The sequence below is a fragment of the Sturnira hondurensis genome, unplaced genomic scaffold, assembly GCF_014824575.4.
Source record: "Sturnira hondurensis isolate 20B ecotype Veracruz unplaced genomic scaffold, ASM1482457v3 Scaffold0018525, whole genome shotgun sequence".
Lineage (NCBI taxonomy): Eukaryota > Metazoa > Chordata > Mammalia > Chiroptera > Phyllostomidae > Sturnira > Sturnira hondurensis.
The window spans coordinates 5169313-5191389 of NW_028091156.1; the positions used below are offsets into that span (position 1 = coordinate 5169313).

A 22077-nucleotide genomic window follows, 5' to 3' on the forward strand; every position below is an offset into this window, starting at 1 on the left:
AATGCCTTCAGAGAAAGAAAGTGTACGAATCTGCCCAGGTACTGGAGTGTAGGCGCATTGCACCATCTGATAAATTAACACCCCTTTTCCTCCCTCCCTCTCCCCTTTCCTTTCAAACATGTATTGATCATCTTTTTTGGACTTCTGAACCTTCAGGAGCTCCCAGTGAATTTAGGGTAAAACCCCAACCTCAAAATGTGCTTGAGAGGCCTTCTGTAGGCTTCTGGGACCTCCTCTGGGACCTCCTTCTGGGACCTGTCTCCCCGCCCACTCATTGTGCCTCGCTGGTCACATTAGGCCACTTTGAATCACCCCAGGCCTTGCCAGTGTCCTGCCTTCACCACAGTGTGGTTCTCTTGGCCTCAGCTGTTCTCCCGGACTCCCTCCCCTCAGCCCCTTCCACATCCAGTCAGTCCGATCGAAGTAGTTCCCACCCACACACCCAGGAACTGGAGAGTACCTCATGGCTCTTAAAATTAATTATTACCTTTTTCTATGTAGGCTTATATGTTTATCATCCATCTCCTCCCATTGGACCCTGACCAGTGGGGAGAGAGTGAGGAGGGGAGGGGGAAGGGGCAGCTTGTCACTCAAGCCCCCAAATGTTTGAGGCCTTGCTCTTAGATAAAAGAGATTCTTAAAGTGAAAAAAAAAATGTTACTACAACTGGTGTGTCTGTTAAGAAAATCCAGAGGCTTGAGCTGAGTGTTTATGGAGGGCCGTTCTCGCTGGGAACCGGTTGGTGTGTGCTAATACAGGTTACGTCTCCACACGGAGGCTTAGGGAAAGCAGAAGAAACATGAACTCGCACGTTTTCAGGGACGGGGCCTGAACTTGGCTGTGCCGGCAGCCCTCTTCCCACCACACACCCAGCCGGTCTTTTGATGTACGTGCCTCTTTGTGGGAAGCCGCTCCCCTGATGACTCCCCAAGCCCTGTCGGATATATAAAACCTTTCCACTTTTTTCCACGGGCATTTTTGTTAGTGAGAGTGAAGCTTAGGCGAACGAACGCCCAGTGACAAAGGCATGCACAGGCTGACCTTCCAGTGGGAATTGCGGGTGAAGCAGACCACTGGGCCTACCAGAAAGTGCTCTGGCCAGTCCAGGCACAGGGAATGGCGGGGAGAAGTCAATTATGCCAGCCCCCCACCTTCAGGGGCCTCTCAGTGAAACGGTTCTGAGCCTGGACGATGGGGCAGGTGCATGTGCAGATGGGGTCCTGGGCACTAACAGGCCCATCCCTGTGGTTGGGGGAGGAGGAGGGGGCTTGACCATTCATCCTAAACCACCCTTGACCCTTTAAAGCTGGGTTTAAAAGATGGTCTATGGATTCATTGGAAGTTCAAGCATCAACTACATCCTAGGTAGAACCCCTGCCACCTCCCTGTGCCAGGGGCTGGTTCTCATTGTCTCTTAAGCTTCTGAGGGGTTTAGGAGACTGGAGAGGGAGGGGGAAATTGGAAAGGAGGGACACAAGCTGACCCTGGTGAAGAGGGGACAATAAGGGCTCCTCCTTAGAGTCACAGCGACTGCTGCATGACCTGGGGGAGTTCCTGGCTGTGGGAACTCACAGACCTGCCCCTTGGAGTCCCGCTCACAGAAAAGTCATCTGCTCATTAAAATAACACAACGCTTTTTTGATTGTTGTCCTTGTGGAAAATTACATGACTGTCATCAGCTGTTGCTTCTGGCAGGGCTTTCTGTTCTAATGTAAATAAATGAGGTAACAGATTTAAAGAAACAGGCTGTATTTACATAGTGGCACAGCAGCCTGTCCAACAATCTGCCCGTGTTAGTCAAATACACACAAATTAAACTTGTGGTGTCCCAAACACTGCGTACTCATTAGAGCTTTAAGGAGGGAAGTGCAGGAAGGGGGCGTGGAGGTGCGACTCCCTTCCCTGGGGTCAGGGGGTCAGGCCTCGAAGCTGCCTTCTCTGTGCGGCTGAGCTACTGTAGCAGGCTGACCTCGGATCCCCAGCCCTCTTTGGCACCAGCTCGGCACTGGGGCCCTTCTGGGTACCCATTGAGCTGGGAGGGTGGGTGGGGTGCGGTGGGCACCCAGAGACTTTTTTTAAACCGGATAAAAACAAGCAGGGTCAGCTTTTCTTGGAAGGTATACAGTTAAAGCTTCATTGTGGTCTATCACCGTTTCTAAATCATCGCATCTTTCTGACTCAGTTCACCTTTTTTGAGAGAAATATTTAGACAGGAGTTTTTTTTTTAAAATACTTGCATGGAATACATTACAAAGATTTTACCTATCAAAGAAGGGAGCAATCTATTTTAAAATACAAGGAATAAGAGCACCCCCCCCCCCAAACACGTTAGTCATTGAAAATAGTTGTAGAAGTGTACAGAGCCAAAAATGTAGCTGAAACCATATTGCAAACTAGACGAAAATTAGGAAGGAGCAAAGTTACTGTTTTTAGTGTTCGGCCTATATTATAGTCAAATATTAGCTTATTTCTTGAATGCTAGATCCTGTAATCTACCAAATTGTTGGGGTCATAGGGAGGACAGCTGGTCTGAGGGAAACAAACACAGGTAGGGTAACCTGAGGTACAGTGATGATGCAAGCAAGGCCTACCTGTTTCTAAAAGTTCTAGGCTTTTCTAGAACATTTGCTCGGGATGCATTTATGGCTCCTTGATAAGCCTACGTGTCCTTTTTCTCATCAATTCTACGGAAACCTTAGGACACAAACAATAAATATAATGAGGTTTCCAGGGAGAAGCACCAGGCACAGACCCAAGCCCACTCTGCGTGCCAATCCCTGCTGTGTTGTCGAGTCTCCCCTGGGACCCACCAACGCTGAATGCGACCTTTACAAGAGCAGCGCTGCAGGTGGGGTGCCCTGCGGTCACCACTTTGGCGTCCTTTCCTTCCCTTGCTGGGGACTGCCTCTGGCAGATGGCCTCCTTTTCCCCAGTTCTCTGAACCAACTGGACCATCCTACAAGGCTGTCGCAAAACCGACTGTGACCAGGAGGCCTCGGGTAGTCCTCTTGCCTCCGACCACCGGGAGCTCTCGTTATCTGTGCCACTCCATGGCCCGTGGTCACCCAGACAGCCCCCAGGTTTGCTTGCCTTCTTACGGGTGCGAGGGAGGGTGTTTTATACCCAGTCTCATTGGGTCGTTACAGCACACCTGATAGTTGGGATGGCAGGTCCTCAAATAAGTGTTGTCATGTAGTTCAACTCATTTCACTGTACCTTTGGTGGGGTGCCCAAGGAGCTGAACTCTTGTTTCTGTCGGTTGGCCTGTGTAAAATGATCAGGGTTGTCCTTTAAGTCTCAGGACCTATTTGTGATGCTCAGTGACTACTTACTGTGCCCCCACATTGTAGTTAAGAAAGCGAGCTCCGAAAGACCCAGTATCTTTCATAGAGTCACACCCTTGGCACGTGGCAGGGCCATCGCTCTAAATTCGGGGCGACACTCTTTCCCCGCTGCCTCCTGTTTCCTGGACTGCCTTCTAAAGTTGCTTTTTCAAATAGATCTATAAATAACTCACATCTTCTACCAGAGAGATCCGACAGTAAGAAGCCCATGAGGCGAGGGACTGACTCACAGAGAAAATCTTCCTGGAACCCTAATGGCGTTTGCCCAAGTAATCAACCTGTGCTCAGTTGGATTCCAGATAGTGAGTGTTTGTTTCGTTGAAGTTTTAAGCATTATCTTCCCTGCTTGTTTATGTCTTTTCAAATATTGGCCATTTTACTTGAAAGCGGTGAAATGAGATGATCAGAGGGCCACTCCTTTCTCACTCACGGTCCCCACCATCAAAGCTGCTTAAGTCATAGCCTCTCAGTTTCCCTTCCCTGGGTAACAATACATGTTTATCCTTTTGTTTCTTACCTGACACCTAGTGACACGCACTGTCACTGAAATTACTCTCTTTTTTCAGTATAGGCGCTCTTCGTTCTCCTTAGGAAAGAAATACACTGTCTCCTGGGGACAAAATCATGAAACAGTTTAGATGATACCATCTGGTAATGAACTTGAAATCTTTCCTATTGTAAAAGGCCCCATCCTTCCATTGACTATAGAGACGGGTGGTGGAAAACAAAAAGCGGAAGGAATCTTTGTGGATCTAGCTGGCATCCCCAATATTTCTCTCGCTAAAAAGAGGGCGATTTTTCTGCCCCCCCCCCCCCAAAGTATGAGGCGACTCTGACTCTCTGAGAGTTTCAGTTCTGGAAGCCTGACATCAGCTTCAGTTTGTCCAAACCTTTGTTTCCTCCACAAGGGTCCATGTGCAGACAGAGTCGGGGCTGCCTGCTTCGGTGTACCCCAGTTTCCTCGGAGATCCTACGGGGGGTTCCATTAGGGCTCCATTGTATACCAATATCATCCCCATGTATGGTGGCTACATCTGACTCACGGAGCGTTTTGTCCATATTCAGAGCCTCATAGACTTCGGTGCCTCTGCTGTTTCCATGTTACAGATGCGGGAACTGGGTGCAGAGATGGCAAATAACTTGCCCGGGGATAGGGACCCGGATTTTCAGCTCAAGCAAGCTGGCTCCCGTGTGTGTGTCTTGACCACTCCCACCCAAGTCCCGTTTTACTTTAAAAGACTAGTCGCCCAGTAAGGAAAATCTAGTCAACAGAAAGGGGCAATCAGTATGCTGGCAGCCAGCCCCGAGTAGAGTTTCATTTAGTCCCCCTTCCCGTGTCTCAGGGGTTAATTCCATTTGCTGACCTTCACTGAGCGTTTTTGTTAACATTCTGGAAAGCGTTCCCTTCCCAGCCTAGCACGGAACCAAAGTGCTCGTGTGCAAAAGCGCTGTCCGTCTCTGGAATATGGAAATGTCTCGCTTATGAATTCTGCATTTGGCTGTGGCTTCTTTCATTTGCCACGCAGAGCACTGCTCCTGAATCACGCCGCACAGGCTGCTCTGTTTCCAGGACCGCAGGAGCCAAAACAGCCACACGACCCGAAAAGCGTGGACCAAGGGAGGCTTCCCACCCAAAGGTGAACCCCAGGCTTCCCTGGGGCTGTCCTCTCACTGACCTCCTGGGCGAGCTCTGGGTCTCCGTATTTTTCTTTAAGGGCACCGCTCAGCATCCACGGGCCGACCAGACTCATTCTGACAGAGAACCTAGTTTAGGGATAAGGGGTGAAAATGCATGGCGTCTATTATTGTCACTCGGGCCTGGGAAATGCTCGCGTTGACAACTACAAGCAGTCGTGCCTCAGGAGATCACTGGAGCGGGGGCAGGGGCGGGTGTGGGGGGGACTCGAAAGACGGGGGAGAGGAGCACTTTTATTCAATCAGTCAATTTTATATGACTATCTAACCACTATGCTGTAACCTGAAACTAAGCCTAAATAAGATTGAGTGTAAAGGGTAAGTGAAGAATAAAAAAGAAGTTTAAAAAGTTAAATTAAACACTCAGTACCCCACTGGAAAAAACAGAATCCAAACACATGCGGCCTTGTATGAGGAAGTTTTGATTAAAAAAAAAAACCATGAAGTTCGATATATTCATTCAGGAAGGACAGGAAGCTGTTGCTTTCTTTATGAGCATTTTATTTAAACTTTAAAACTGCTCATGTACTTTGCTTCCTACTTCTTTTTAAGTAGAATTTTAAGAGGAAGAACTCAAAGTACATTTGCTTACTTACCATTACAGTCTTTATGTGGAGCAGAATCTTTCAAGATTTTTTAAAGGGCAACTCCCCAAAGTATTAAAACATGTGCTTTAATATGTGTTAGACAGTGTTTTGAAGGCCTTTATTTTTATTAACCAGTTTAATCCCTGTTTTATGTATGGGGAAATTCAGGAAGCAAAAGGTAAGAAACTTGTGCAGGGTCAGGGCATAGCTCGCTCGTGTTTGGGGTACAGCCCCGAGCAGTCTGGACTCAGAGTCACCGTCCTGGGGACTGCTGTGTGGCTGGATAAGCTGGAGGTGGGACAACCGGGGTGACATCAGGGTGATAAGACCTTATTTATCAAGCATCTGGTTACACATCAACGTGTTTCCATAGGTTTCCTGCATACTGGGGGTAGGTGATGTTACGTCCACTGTACGGATCAGTAAACTGAGGCTTAATGAGGGAAAGCAGTTTGCCCAGGTCTGTCAGTTCTTTGAGGCAGTCACAGTTGCAGCCTGGGACTGTCTGCCTGCCTGCCTCTAGCGCCTGCCCCTAACTAGCCTGCCACCCTGCCTCTGCTTCTGTTGCTGGTTATCATATTGTTACATTCTTCAGTACTAATAACAAACATGAAACCATCCTAGCTTTGCACTGAATCGGGATCATCACAGCTCCTCAGACAGGGAGCAGTTAGTTCGGCCCCTAGTGGAGTAAGATGGGGTCAGATGGGGGAGAGGATATGGAAGAAAAAACCTTATTAGCCACCTCCTTCCCCTCCCACCTTCCTAGCTTCCAGTTCCACCCCGCCAGAGGAGAGAGCAACTTCTCCCTGCAGACACGACTCTGAAAGCCAGCACTGTGCCTATGATGTGCATAGCCCTTCTGGGGGGCTCTTGCCGGAGCTAATCACCAGACCGGCGCTCAAACAGGAGACTGTTTCTTCACACCCTTCATGGAGAATTTTCCTACTCAGCTAACATGTTTGAAGTACGCGATTTCCTTCTTTCCCCCTCTCTACCCACTCCATCTCTCAGCATTCTCCAAGCTGAGTTCCCACATGGCTTACACGTACAATATACCCCGAATTTTGCACATGAGCACCCTCTGGGATGCAGACCTTTCCATGTGTGTCTGTCTCGAATTCTCCCCCATCCCCGCCCCCTGTGGTTTTTTCCCCCATTAGGCAAATGGAAGGGCCATGCCACCTGTTAGCATATTACATCACTGCCTCCCCAGAACACAGTTGCACCAAAGGCCTTAAACAAAGTACTTCTTCTTGTATTGTTTGCACTCAAAGAGCTGATATCATGCCAACTGATGTCATTGTATGGCTTTGTATAACTGCTATGGCAACTGGGCAGGTGGGGAGCCTCCAGCTGATGTCATTGGGTAAGGAGGTGTAGAGACAGAATTTTAAAAAGCTGGATTCTGCTTGTTTCTGTGTGGGGGGTTTTACTGGCGTGCATTAAAAAAAAAACTAGCTGTTTTTAAGACAAATTACAGCTTGGGTACCCTACATAAGAACAGAGAGAAGTTCTTTTTTTCCTCTCCCCACCCCCTTAGAAAGTTCTTTTGAGTTCATTTTGTTGTTCTTTCCTCTCGTCTTATAGGGAGGAGTATGTAACAACTGCCTTTTTTCTTTGGGAAAAGAAAAAGTGAATTAGGGTTCCCATCACAGAATCAGTGTGGAACTGTTTACTTGGACTTTACAGAGGCCATGCTGGGCAGATTTTAAAATAACCCTTTAGTCTCTTTTGTGTAACTTGTGACGGGGACCGTGTGTAATTTTAATTTATTGAAATGTTTTCCCTAGCGAAGTTTCTCAGGTTTTCCATTTCCCCTATCTCCTTTAAAAAGGATCTCTTCAGCCCACACTTTTTTTTTTTGCCATTATTTCATAGCAGAGTCAAGTAATAACATTGAAGGGCAAAGTTTAATTCTAGACATCACTTAAAATGAATTTATAGTTTTTGTTTTTGTTTTCAAAAAGAAGAAGTAGGCCCTGACCGGGTGGCACAGTTGGTTAAAGTGTCACCCTGTGCAACAAAAGGTCATAGGTTCAATTCCCGGTCAGGGCCCATATTCAGGTTGCGGGTTCCACCCCAGGTCAGGTTGTACAGGCGGCAGCCAACCAGTGTTTGTTTCTCACATCGATGTTTCTCTCTCCCGTCCTCTCTCTCTAAAATCAATACACATATCTTTGGGTGAGGGTTAAAAAAAAGAAAGGTCTTGACACTTACAGATGAGTGATATGATCCTGATATCACCCCTTGGAACCATCTTAGGGTTATAGCCAGACCTAAAACTATGACTTCTCTGGCTTACATGACCTGCCCTGCACGCGCTGGCCATAAACAGCCCAGACTGGGGTCCAGGTTGCAGTCTGGAGCTTCTGGCTGAGGTGGCTGCAGATGAGACTTGAAGGACACATGTTAAGTTCAGAAGCTCAGGGACAGATAGACTTCCTGTCCTTGTTTCAACACAGCCACATCCTGTTCACGCTTTCGTTTCCTGCCTCCCCTCCTGACAGTGTCAAGAAGCGTTGGAAGGCATCTCTCTAGGGGCGTGAATGTTGTGTTCTGGGAGCTTTCAGCTTTTCAGCTTCCTCCTCTTTTCAGAGGAACAGCCAGAGTGTGTCTATTTCTGTTTGATTTGAATTAGAGCTAATTGGATGGCATAATGTCTGATTGCATAGCCTTTACTTGTATATTAAATAATTTGACCCTTATAATAACCCTTCGGGCTCATCCATGTGGGTGGTGCATATCACAAATATTAAAGCAAAAATTTAAGCAAACTATGCTCCATAAATTTTCTAACTTACACAAATTGTTCTTTTTTGTGTAGTCTTTCAACTTTTGATCACATGCGTGATGGCTATTTTTGAATTGGCTTTTTTCATTGAATACTGAACAGAAACATTCTCTTTGCTTTCCTATTTTTCCACAACCTTGAACAGCTACATAATGTCCCATTGAATGACTCTATTAACATTCCCCCTCAATTTTTTTTAAACTTGGCCTTTGCTATAAAACAGGTAATGCTGTAGTGAACGTCTTAGGTAACCAGCTGATTTCCTTAAGATATATTCTCATAAGTAATTCCCCACCCCCATTGAAGGGGCGTTCTGTATTTTTAAAATGGTGCAGTTTTCAGCCTTTTCCACTAGACCCGACACATTTAGGAGGCAGGGCAGAGCCTTAAGCTAACTCAACGGTGTGTGTTCACCGATCGCTAGTGGTTTTCTGATGGGTGTGTGGCTGCCCACGCTGCAGAAAGGCGCGGGGCGAGGGTCCGGGCTGCTGCCCCGCAGAGTCCTGTTGGAAATGGGGGTGGAAAACTGTCAGGCAACTACATGGAGAATATCAGAAAAGAGATCATAAGGCAAACTCACCTCACAGCTCCTTTTGTGTTTTCATCTTCTCCAAGCATTTCTCTGCTGCTTGAACCTGTGGGCCGTCATATAAATATTACGTATAAATATTACCTATAAAACGAGCAAACGCCTGCTGAGCGACACTGTGCCAGGCAATGTGCGGAGTACTACTTTAGCGTATTCATTCATCCCAGACCCCAATCACACTAAGGGGTGGATGCCAGGACCCTCACTTTACAGGCAGGGAACTGAGGCACAGAGAAATTAACGTCCGCCCTAGACAGAGCGAGGAAGGAGGGGGACTGGGGTCCCAGCCACGGTGCACGGGCTCTCCCAAGGCCCCCCGCTCGGGAGCACGCTGCTGTATTAGCAGCAACGCTGTCCGTCTGGGTGAGGTGGGCCTAGGAAGGGTGCAAGCCTCCTGCCTGCAGGGCCCAGGTGCCGGCCCAGGTGCTGGCTCAGGTGCTGGCCCAGGTTCCCCAGCCGGTCACCGCACCTCGCTCCACTCCCCGGGGCCCGCTTCTGTACAGGCCGCTGAGCAGAGGCCCTTTGCGGCAGATCGAATTCAGAAGTCGGGCTGAGGCCCTGTGGGCTCTTCCCAGGGGCCCATGGCCCAGCGCGCACACAGAGCCCATCGTCCAAGTTCAGGTGCGGTGAAATCCTCCGAAGCCCCTCCCGAGCCCCCAGACGGACTTTCATTTCGCTTCATTGGCTGCATCAGCAACAGCGCGCGCCCCTTCCCACGGGGCGAGCCCGGGTGGTCACACGCGCGCTGTGTTTGTGTTCCAGGCGGACTCAGCAGTTTCAAGCAGAACCATGAGAACCTCTGTGACAACTCCCTGCAGCTCCAGGAGTGCCGGGAGGGGGGCGGCGGCGCCTCCGCGGCCCCCAGCGCGCTACCTCAGTCCGCGCCCGCCACCCCCGACATCGAGAACGCCGAGCTGACGCCCATCCTGCCCTTCCTGTTCCTGGGCAACGAGCAGGACGCGCAGGACCTGGACGCCATGCAGCGGCTCAACATCGGCTACGTCATCAATGTCACCACGCACCTGCCCCTCTACCACTACGAGAAGGGCCTGTTCAACTACAAGCGGCTGCCGGCCACCGACAGCAACAAGCAGAACCTCCGGCAGTACTTCGAAGAGGCTTTCGAGTTCATCGGTAACTATCTCCCGTGGGGCATTCGCCTCCTCCGCCCTCCTTTCCCCTCTGGCTTTTGCTTTGAGGTCAAGTTCAAGATTTAATGTCTGGGTTTCCAGTAAAAAAAAAAAAAGCTCACCTGAGTGGTTTTTCTGGCGGCTCAGCTGCCTGGTGCAGCCCAAGTCTCCTAAGTCATAGCCCACTGAGTGTACTGGATCCATCGGGATGAGTATAAAAGAACAGTGATTCCATGTGGTTGGGATCTGTTGAGCGAGAAATCCTCATTCCCTCAAGTTCTCGATGAAAAAAGTGGTGGGGGGTTGGCAGGGATGTGTTCCAGAACATCATTTCTGTAAAACAACCAATAGGGAGTAAGAAATTAGAGACCAGAGCTGGGACTGTGGCTTTCTGGTCTACCTCAGCCCCATGCAGGAAATAACATGTAGTGAGTATATTTTCCCTACCTCCAGACACACCATACCCCCCTTACCTTGAGTTCATTGAACTTGTGGCTGGGACGGCCTCTGTACATGAGGCCAACGCATTACTGAAGGGTTGCTTCTGAAGAATCTACATCAGTCGAGCAAAATGCTGTAGTGAACATCATTCCCCGACACATCAGTGCAGAGGAGAGAGAGGACTGGAGGTAGGGAGGGAAATGAGTTCTTTTCCCTTCTACCTGCTTCGTCTCGGTTCTTAAACACCGGGTAGGAAAGGGGGTGAATGTGAGCACCAGCGAGATGGAACTGGATTTTCCGAGACTGTTTACCCAGACTCACTGAAGTAGGCGAGATCAGGTGGTGTAGCCTGAGTGGTTCCCAGGGAGGATCATTCTAGCAACAGCAGGCTTTAATCTCCAGCAGGAACCTTCATCCTAACTTCAATTTTTGTTGCTTCTGTAGCCTCAGACTGTGGTAAGGCTCACAGGATTGCCTGGGGAACACCTGGCATCTAGCAGATGCTTGACAGTTTTGTTTTTTTTTCAAGGGACTCTACCTTTGTCGTCACAAAGGAGTGACCCAGTACGTTTCCTAAATGTGGCAGCACCTTTTACGGGCCTGTGTCCCAGGGAGAATGCACTCACATCTGGTGCCCCTCTGTTAGAAAAGAGCCTTGGGTTTGACAGCCACTGGGTCTGGTGGGTTTGCTGTTGAGCGGAGGGCTCCGGCCACCTAGTCCCGCTATTGTGCTTGCTAGTTGTGCCTTCAGTGCAGGACCGGGGAGTATTTAGTCCAGAAGGAAGTTGTGAGTGGTCACCAAACTCAGAAAAGGAAAGTGACTTCTCCAAGGTCACGGGAGTGTCAGAGATAGGACCAGAACTCTGGGCGCTTGGCTCCAAGGCCAGGGCCCTTCCATGATAAACTGGGCCCAGGTGGACAATGCAATAAACATGAGCGCAAAAGTCGCTTGCATTCTTTTAGCAACATCTGAAGCAAACCTTGAGCCCCGAGGAAGAAATGTCTGTTGTCATCACGTAGATGAGGAACTCCCTGGTTGGTACACGATGTTATGGATGCAATTCTTCTGATCTAATTCCAGTTGAGGGAAGTTAGGAAATTGTTTCTCTTGAGTGAGTAGCATGAGATAGGCTTCCTCTAAGAGGACCGCTTGCAAAGCACCCCCATTCCTTGGGGTATCCAGACTGAGCTGCTTTTTCAGATGGAGAACAACCAGTACCAACTGGCATTTCGCCTGAAAGATGATTCTGGCTGGCAGCCTGCACAGGCCCGATTTTATTTTCATTGTTACGTCACTGGGTAAACTGAAATCCTCTAGTTGCTCTGAAACCTGCCCAGTTGCTTTTGGACAAACACGCACATTTTATGAACATAATCATTCACTGAGAGTCTAAGGAGACTGACTGCACAGAGTCGAGGTTCAGGGTTTAACTATGCCATTTGTTTCTGAGTTGGGTGATAGTATTCCCATGATCCCTGAGACTGGTGAGTTGGTATTATTCCCATTATGCAGACAGAAGGTTTGAGGCCCGGGGGAGCCAGGTGACTCCCACAGGGCCACTAGCCTAGTGTGTAGTGGGAGCAGTGGTCAAACCCAGCACTCGGTAGCTCCTCTCCTTACGACCATGCCTTCGAGTCTCAGTGTGGCGCTGGGTACATAGTGTGTGCTGAAAAGAAGACACGGAAAGAGGGACCTACTTTATTGAAGTACTCTTTCTATGAGAAGTAAGCCCGATCTATACATTTTTAAGATGAAAATTTGCACAGCATTTCATTTTCTGATGGTTTAAGTTAAATCACGACTCCCCTTACCCTGCTGTTCTCTCCAGCTCTGCACTTGACTGGTACCAGCTGCTTCAGGGATGGTTGGAGATGTCCCTTTTTTGGAGATGCCTTTTAGTCTAGAAGCATCATTAGGAATCCATTCAGGCAGTGCTCACAAGCTATTCTCCCGAGCTGTTACTACTGAGTATATCTGAAACGTACTCAGTCTGGCCCTTGCCAGTTGCTCTGGATTCCAATCCATTGATGAAATGCCTCCAGCTTTTCAGTCATAGCCATGTGCCAAAGGTTCCCATGGGTGAGGGGTTAACAGTTCAGATGTAGGCGACCCCTGCGCCTGGGGACCACAGTCCTTAGCTAACCTTACAGCAGGGTTTTCCTGTAAGAAGCTGAACATAGTAACTTCCTGGTTGACTTTTGTTCCTGTAACCCCGGTCTTAGTTTTAGCAAGACTAAACTTCTCATTTATTCAATACCAGTTCCTGTACAGAGCAGTTCTATAGCAGAAGGAAAGAATTGGGTTTTTTTCCTCTATCACGGATGGGAGAGATGTTGTCAGTAACTCTAGTTTTGATAGGTCACACGGTTTGGCCGTTGGAATGCAGACCCTTAATCAGAAGGGTCTACTGAGTCGCTTGTTTAACATGGCAATTAATTGTTATTGTGGCTTGTGCTTCCTTCAGTCGGCTGCTCTCACCTGTGAAGTAAACTGCTACTATGAATAGTTCCTTTGCCTACTCTTCCCGTTAAATGTAGAAATGCAGCATCTTATTTATGCCAAGATTGCTTTTAGCCAGTTCTGGAGGTTGTGACATAAACCTACACAGTGAACCATCAAATTATGCTTGGGTCTAAAACCATTTTAATCTATTCTTTCCCTACAAACGATGGCATGGCCAAGGCCAGATGAAAGGTCACTCACCCTTCCCATCACTGTCTCCTTCCCTTCACCTCTTCCCTCTCTCCCTTTTTCCAGAGGAAGCTCATCAGTGCGGGAAGGGGCTTCTCATCCACTGCCAGGCCGGGGTGTCCCGCTCTGCCACCATTGTCATTGCTTACTTGATGAAGCACACTCGGATGACCATGACTGATGCTTATAAATTCGTCAAAGGCAAACGACCAATTATCTCCCCAAATCTCAACTTCATGGGGCAGTTGCTGGAGTTTGAGGAAGACCTGAACAACGGGGTCACCCCGCGGATCCTTACACCAAAGCTGATGGGCGTGGAGACGGTCGTGTGACGCCGGCAGCCTGGACGGGAGGGGCTCCTGTTCCCCATCAGGAGACGAGACGAAGAGGAAGGAGAATGGCGTCTTTTGTTGCTTTTTCTTTCTTCTTCTTCTTCTTTTTTTTTTAAAGCTGGGGATACAAGCTTTGTGAATGGAGACAAACTGGTTTAAAAACTTATTTTTAACAAGTGTGAGAAGAATTTAATTTTTGATGCCCATTGAGATTTCCCTCCCAAGAACTGATAAAGGAGGGAGGCGAATGAAGTCCTTTTTTTAAGCCAACAATAAACATATAATAAAACTTGTCTCTTCCCCTTTTCATTTGAAGCTATTTGTAGCGTTTATGATTATATAGTCTGTGCAGGTTCATAGACCGAATATACTACACTTTCAACCAACGTAAAAGAACCAAAAGGAAGTGGAAAAGACATTGAATCATGAGGACCCAGGATCTCCATGGGCCATTCATGCAGAAAACAGAAACCCAACCAAACCGAGCCCTGCGTTGCTCACCCGTGCCGCGCGAAACTGGGCAGCTTGTGCGGTCAGAGAAACCTCCACATTCTCGAAAGAGACAAAGGACACCGTTGATTTTGTGTGTTTCATACTCTGAATTATTATAGTTTTCCCTTTCCGGGTTTAAGAGATTTTTTTTTTATATAGCAAGGGACTGACCATGGTACCATATGCCTTCACTGTGCAATACAAGGGTGTTTTGAGTGGACGAGTTAGGGCTGGCCGCCAAATGATAGGCAAATAGTGCAGATGTGCCAGCTTGGAGATAGAAAGGAATTAAAACTGATTACTCTCCTCCCCACCTTTTTCCTTTGTTTATTATTTTTTTTTTGGATTTGATTCTGGTTACAGTGCCATAACCCTTGTTACATATGTATATCAGAATGTAAAAAAAAAAAAAGACAAAAATTTATTTAAAAATATTTTTCGCAAAAAAAAAAACCCACTGGGTGTGTTTCTGTTGATTGTGTACAAATTTATTTTCATTATATAAATGAAACTCATCTTGGGACGTGTCTTGTTTCCGCCTGTTTTCCTCCATGTGGGGTCCAGCATGTCTGACTTCTGGTAACTTGTTCGTGTCGCATAACTGGGAAGGAACACACGTTTTTCTAGGGAAAAGAGAGATGAGGAGGCAAAAATGTTCTCTGCCCTCAGTGTGATACAGAGAGAATGAATCAGGAAGCAAGGTAGCTCCAGCGTTCATCAGGGCTCACCTCTCTTCCCACAGCCCCACACTTTTTTCCCTCTGAGGCAGGGAAGCGTTGAGTAAGTCACGTTAAGGAACGAGGGGTTTCTATACCCTCCGAGCTTTGCTCATCAATCAGGTCACTGACTGATGGATTGGGTAGAACCCCATTCTCTCCCCAGAGTCTCTTTGACCACTATTTGTGACAATCTGCCATTTGGGATTCCTTAAGGTCACCCCCATCCCTCTCTCACCACTTGCTCACTTGACATTTTTAGTGCCGTTAACGATAGAGTGTGCACTACAGCAGATATCCATTTCCTACTCTTTTGCCAGCAAACTGAAGTCAGCTTCAGTGGGTATGGCTTCCCGATCTCACTGGGTCAATGCATAGCTTGCATTCCACGGGCTTCCAACCCATAGACAAGTGGGGGTGGGCATAGGGGAGGCTTACAGTCCAGATGTTTTCTACATCTTATGACAGTAAGATGGTCCTCTGTCCAGAGGACCTCAGCCTCGGAAGATTCACAGCAACTGAAACTTGTGGAAGGTAACAGGTGAAGGGTTCTGGTGCGTCCAATTCTGTATCGATACATTTGGCGTAGTTTTGTGGCCATTTGCTTACAAATGTTATAATGAAATATTTTTGACGTTTACTTTTTTTAAAAATAGCTTTTCTACTAGAAGTGGCTTGATTGTTTCTCTAATAAGAAAAGTGGAGCTGGAAGTGAACAGGCATTAACCTATTGAATTATTTGCATTTACCACAGTGTTAGTGAAAAGTAAATCCCTCATACGGTGTTTTATATTCTTCAGACTAATAACTGGTGGTAGAGCATATTTAAGGAGTTGGGTGGATCTGTACTTAGTGATTTAAAATATCTAGACATTTCTTTTAAACTTCACTACACATTTCTTTTTGTGGCTTCTAAATCCAAATATTAAATTTCTGATAGAATGTAAGACATATCCCCTTTTTTCTTTTCAAACACACAAGGGAAATGAATACAGTTTCTCTTCTTTAAATATGTGAACATGATTTATGTTTTTCGGACTTTCTGATTTTGAGAGAGAGGCAGTCCTGGGGGCGGGAAACCTGCCCAGACAGCATACCAAGAATTCTGAGAGAGACTCAGGTCTTTTTTGCTAATCTGGTGTGAGTCACTTAGCCTCCATTTCTTCGTGAGGAATGTTAACCATTTCATGAAAATAATATGGATTCACCAAGACATCGCCCCAGAAGCCAGACTCCCCAGGCTTCTGGGTCTTGCTGGGCGCCTGGGAGCTTTAGGGTTGAGCTGGGAAATAATTGAGTATCTTCTTCCCAAGAAAGCAGTGTCTGGCCAACGAGTGCCTCATCCTCAGAGTCTACCCTACCCAGCAAGGCTTGTTTCATGCGGAATGAATTTAATGACTTCATAGAATGAATTTATAATATATCTCATTGGAGTAAAAACAGATACAGAAGGCACCGTCACCGCAAGTTGAACAGAATAACAACTCTGGCTTCTGTATGTGACTTTATGTCAACGGTTAATACCTTTGCAATGGAGGCAGGTTAATGAGGATGTAGAGTTCACATTTCACAGAAGAGCTGGTGCTACTCTCAGGTGAGGACAGGAAGGGCGGGTGGGGGAGCAGGGGAGGGGACATGCATAAGGGGTGTCATGCACACAGCCCAGCAATCACATTTTTCTGCTGACAGAAAAATGAGGAAAGGCGAACTTCTGAAAGGGACACAAATCATGGGAAATAGGAGAAAATGGGATTTTATAGCAAAACACAAAGAAGTATTTCCGAGCGAAGACGTGAATCACACTCCACAAGTTGACTAGGACAGAGCGCTATTGCTCTGACTCCATCTTCTGGAAGCTGAGACAGCGGGCAGGCCAAACTGAGTAGGTACCGAGCGACGTGATGACTACCTTGTCTGTGAACAGACTCCAGTAAATAAGCCACAACGTGTTACATTTAGGCGTTATTCCCTGAACATGGAGCATCTAATCTCAGAAAAGGTGGGCTGGTGTTTGCTTTCAAGCTCTAATTGGAGACGGTTGTTACTCAGAGGTGAGTGTGGAAGAGAGGGCCAAAAATGACTAGTAAGGATGGGCAATAAATAATACAGTATTTAGAAAAACTGTTTAAAATTAAATGTCTGTAGCAGACCTCCTGCCTTTCTGGAGGTGACAGCCCATGAATGCCAATGCTTTTCGTGGCTCCTGGTTTCCTCTGCTGTGACAACGTTGCTCAGTGGTGCAGAATACCCGTATCAGGGTTCGACCAGAAGGAGAAATGCAGAGAAGCAGAATGAGGGGTTCGTTCTAGGCATCTGGAGGAGAAGTCCGTAAAAGTGTGTTGCCTCCGTGTCTGATGATGGGCTGGTCTCCAGGGGTCAGCGAGGCTAACAGGGAGAAAAGCTGGGCATGAAGCAGAGGGCAGGGAGAAAGAATGGAATGAGGAGGAAAAGTTAGAGTCCACTCTTGCCTTTTACTGACCTCCACGATGTGGGTGACTTTGGAGAAGGATCTCGTGTCCTTTGCCACAGAGCTGAACATGGACCTGGCGCAGGCCTTGCAAAATCGAGGGAGGAGTTCTGGAGGGAGCCCTAAGAGTTGCAATCACTGCTGTAGCCCTGAGTCAAGGTCAGCTGCCAGGTTGGTGCACAGATTCACTAGTGCCTAGTGCCCAGTCCAGAGTATAACGGCTGCTGCTCCCTGTGCACCTTCCCCATCTCATCCACGTTTCTCCCCAGGCTAACCTTAATGCAGCGTGAGACAGGAAGGGAAATTCTGCAAAATGCACCCTCTGATTTAGCTAAGTCAACACTGTACCAGACACCACAGTCCACCCTTGCCAATTTGGCACCTAGCTACACTCCTTGGAGCCATACATAACTTCCAAACGGACATTAGAAAATGATGTTTGCACCTAATAAGATGCAACTATCACTTCTCTGGTTGAAACACACTAACACTGTCTCCAAAAGGAGATATGCAGCCCCGGGTGCAACATTATCCATTCTTGGGTGGTTTCGTTCCCCCTTTGGTTGAGATCCACTCTCCCCTCAATGTCCTGTAATTGAAGTACATAAAATACGAGGATATTATAGACTGCATTATGTTTGCCAAAGAAGATGTTTTTGAAATTTTATACCCCGGCCCTTGTAAATGTGATCGTATTTGAAAACAGGATTTTTTGCAGATACAATAAGTTTTTAAAGGGCTCATATTGGAGTAGACAGGCCCTTATCCAGTCACTGGCTTTCTCAAAGAAGAGGGAGAAACTGGACACACAAAGAAATGAAGGCCACGTGCTGAGGGAGACAGAGCAGAGGGGCATGGCCCCAAGCCAAGGACAGCAAAGGTTGCTGGATGTCTCCGGATGCTAGGAGAGAGGCACGGAGCAGGTACTCCCTCAGAGGCCCCAAAAGGAAGGCTAACACTTTGGTTTCAGATTTCTAGCCTCCACACTGTAGGGGAATAAAATCTGTTGTTCTAACCCACCTGCTTGGAGAGACATGAAAGTGTAAGAGGCGTCCTTTTTCTGACATAGTTCTGTCTCCTCCTAGGGTAGCAGTAATGGAATTTCCCCTTGAAAGCAACATCATCCCAGCCAGTACATCACCCCATGCTTTGCCTGTTGGTCCTTGTTTCTTTTTTAATCCTACCGAAGGATATATTTTAATTGATTTTAAAGAGAGAGGAAGGGGGAGAGGAAGAGAAAGAGAGAGATCTATTTGTTGTTCCATCATGCATGTATTCATTCGTCAGCTCTTGAGTATGCCCCAACTGGGGATAGAACCCACAACGTTGGCCCATCTGGACAATGCTCCAATCAGCTGAGCCGCCCAGCCAGGGCAAGCTTACTCTTATTCACTCCCCTGCCAGACGCAAGGCCAGCAGCCTCCCGGAGGGCATTTTTCAGACTTGAATGTTCATGCAGATGTCCTAGGGACCTTGTTCAAAGGCAAGTTCTGGTTCAGAACATCAGAGGCCCCAGATCTGCATTCCTACCACACTGGCAGGGGGCAAAGCTGCTGCCCCGAGCAGGACACTCGGAGCAGCAAGCCTCAGAAGCCACATTTCACACAGAGGTGATCACCAAGGAGACTGGCAGCCACAGTTGCTCAGGATGGCTCTTTCCGGGACCTACCGCGGGCTCTGCCCTGGGGTTCGTTGTTACTCTCCAGCCAATGCCTAGAAAGTAGAGATGACAATAAAATCTGTGGAATGGAAAAAAATACCTGTTTTTTCCCCTCAACCACTCAGCAATATCATGGAAAAAAACTTAATTTTTTTTTAAGTTGTTCTTGTCAAATGTAAAGTTCAGACGCATGGCACTGCCTCCATCCTAAGCTGAACTGTCCTTTTCAATGGGCTGGTGATAAGCCTGTGGCTTCGAAGCCAGGCTCATAAATGTCAGGGAGCTTCCCAGGGGCCGATATGGTTTTTCGCCCTGGTGTTGGATCTGCCAGCCCGTGTGGGGCTTTTAAAAGACTGGGACATTTATTTAACGGTAGCGAAGCAACACCCAAATCCTCCAGATGGAAGCTAAATCCCCCTTTTACTGCTCTTCAACGGTGTAGGCTCAGCCCGGCACAGATGCGGCGGCGCTGGGCTGCTTCTCCTATATTTAAACCCGGCCCCCGTTCCCCCCAGGTCTCTGAGCGAGGAGGGCTGTGAGCGGTTCCAGTTCCCCACATAGAAATGGCCCCAGAATAGTTCCAGTGTTGTTTCTAATTGCCATGGATGAGCCGACTGTATCATTAATCCTCCCCTATCTGCGTGCACACTGGCTGCCCCAGAATAGCCCTGAACTCAGCCAGCCCACAGACAGCTTTGGGGCTGCTGGGTTTGGACATATTTGGCGCGGGAAGGATCTCTTCCCCAGGGGTGGGTATGTGTGTTTGGGCACGAGGAGCAGTGTATGGACTCAGGAATCCTAGGTTGACATGGAAACAGGATGTGGAAGAGTAAAGAAGACCACATTGGGTCTGAGCAAGATTAGTTTCCAAAAGCTATAGAATAGCTGAAATGTGTCCTTCAGACATCTCCAGTATGTTCTTTCACCCTTTTACCTCTCTGTGTAAATATTTTACTGTGTCTAATTCTCCATGCTCTATCCTTTCTGTCTCTACCCAGTGCAGAATCTGATATCAGTCATGTACACCTTAGTATAAATGTGCCACTGATAGGTTTTTGTGTGTTTAAAGCTTTCTCATTTACAAAGGTTATTTTCCTTTACGATCTGTTTTGTTAGACCCTCCCATCAATCTTGGGAGGTTAGCAATGGCGGGCATTATCTCAAGAGGAAATTGAGGCTCAGTGAGTACCTGTGAGCACCCCACGGTCACGGGGTTAGCAAATGACAGACCTGAGACAAAAACGAAACAAAGAAACAAAAGCAAATCTTTTCTCTGGTAGTTCTGGAAGATACTTGTTTCCTTGTTAGAAAAGTGTACCCTCTTAATTATGGGCAGGATGATACCATGAAGAAGAGAAGGCTCTGGAATCAGACAAATTGGTATTTTGATCTCTGTGACTTCAGGCATGCTGTGTGGATTAAGTAAGACCATGCACTTAAAGAACCACTCGTCAGCAGAGTGCCCATAAGAAGAAAAAAGACAGCCTTCATTTCACAATGCCAAGTTCATTTGTCCTTTCCCTCAGGGAGAAGGAGATAAACCTTCAAGAGCATGGGGTTCATTAAGTAACACCTGGACCAGATTCCCTTCCTTCTCCTCCCTCCCTCCCTCCTTCTTCCTCCTCTCCCACCCCATCCATTTAGGAAACCCCTCACGTGTGCTAGCCATTTGGAAGTCAGGTTGTCCCCAAATTCCAGACCACTAAACCCAGCCAGCTGTCTTTCATGTCCCACTACCTCCACGATGCAGAAGCAAAGGAGGAAGAGCTGCACGGAAGAGAGGAGGGCGATAAGTAAGATTTGTTGAGCAACTCCGAGGTTCCAGACACTGCTGGATATTTATGTACCAATAATATTGTATGTTAATATTGTATCACATATACATATACATATACATGATCTGTAGCTGTATGTGTAAACTTTTATTTAAGTTTCACAGAACACCCACAAGGTATTCTTTGCATTACAGAGGAAAGGATGAGTGTGGAAGATGGAGCTACCTTGTGGAGTCCGTACAGGCAACATCCTGGAACAAGCAGAGCCCATACTGTTCCCAAATGTACTCTTGCATTTACAGCCAAAAGGTGGAGTTGATAAAGCCATCACTAAGGAATATACAAAGTCACCTCTGTCCCTGGGGAGATATCTGGTTGAATCACTCATGACATCAAGTTAGATCTTGGGTTTGCCTTACATGAACTGTTGCTTAATGTAAACAACTGTTGCTTTTCTGAGAAAGAAGGAGAAAGCAAATGTCACTGTCTCTTCTGTCCTCAGTCTCCTATCAAACCTCCTTCCCCACCCTGAGCGTGCCTCAGCCCTAAGAGATAACGCTAAACTCATCTTATCAAGAAAGTTCAAGGGTTATTGTCCATTATCTTATCACTGGGGTCCCACACTCGTCTTGCTAACAACTCTCCTAATAACACAGGACAACAGAAACAAGTATCTATTCCTTTGCAAGTCAACCCAGCTTTTTTCTACACCCGCGACAGTGGACGGGCCCTGTTGTTCCAACCTTGAACTCCCAGTGGCGGTCTGGGAGCGGGCTGCAGAGTGAGGCCAGTGGTGAGCAGACAGCATCTCCCAGCTGTTCCCAACAGGAAGCGAGGGAGACTGCTCCAGACAACTGTTGGGACCCCAGATGAGGATACCACAGTGCCAACCTTTTTGAAGACAAAACACCCTTTGCCAAAAGACCTTGAGCCGTTTGGGAGAGAGATGTCAAAAGCTGTTTGGCTTTCCCAAGGAACACTGCCCCATTTTATTTTCCCTTCAGGTTGAGCTCTTTGGTCTTTGTGCAACGAGGATGGAATCTGTTGGCTAGATGGAGGCAGTGAAATATGGGGGGTTAAGGAAGGGAAAGGACAACTGATCCGCTATCCCTCCTGGCCAATAACTGTCTGGAATACTATAATTAATCAGCAGTCACCTATGACTTGATTGACAATGGGTTCTTCCAGGTTACAGAGAAAAGTGCTGTAGAAAATATGGGAGTGGGCCACCTGAGAATGAGCGTGAAATGATTATAGGATAAATCACCAGGCTACTCCAGTGCAAAGGGACTGTGCCGTAGACAGATACAGGACATTTATAAATATTCATGTTTCTGCACAATGGGTGGGGGTGGGGAGAGCC

General features: G+C 47.4%; 1 protein-coding gene across 2 annotated transcripts in view; it reads left to right on the forward strand.

Moving 5' to 3' along the window:
• The window catches only part of DUSP10 (dual specificity phosphatase 10), a 35842-nt gene extending 21206 nt beyond the window's left edge, over nt 1-14636 (forward strand). For both annotated transcript variants that reach the window (XM_037069362.1, XM_037069361.1), the window contains exons 3-4: nt 9772-10143; nt 13339-14636. In XM_037069362.1, coding sequence (XP_036925257.1) covers nt 9772-10143; nt 13339-13604 — 638 coding nt within the window. In that variant the 3' untranslated portion in view covers nt 13605-14636. The remainder of the gene's footprint in view (nt 1-9771; nt 10144-13338) is intronic.
• Nucleotides 14637-22077: the final 7441 nt, after the last annotated feature.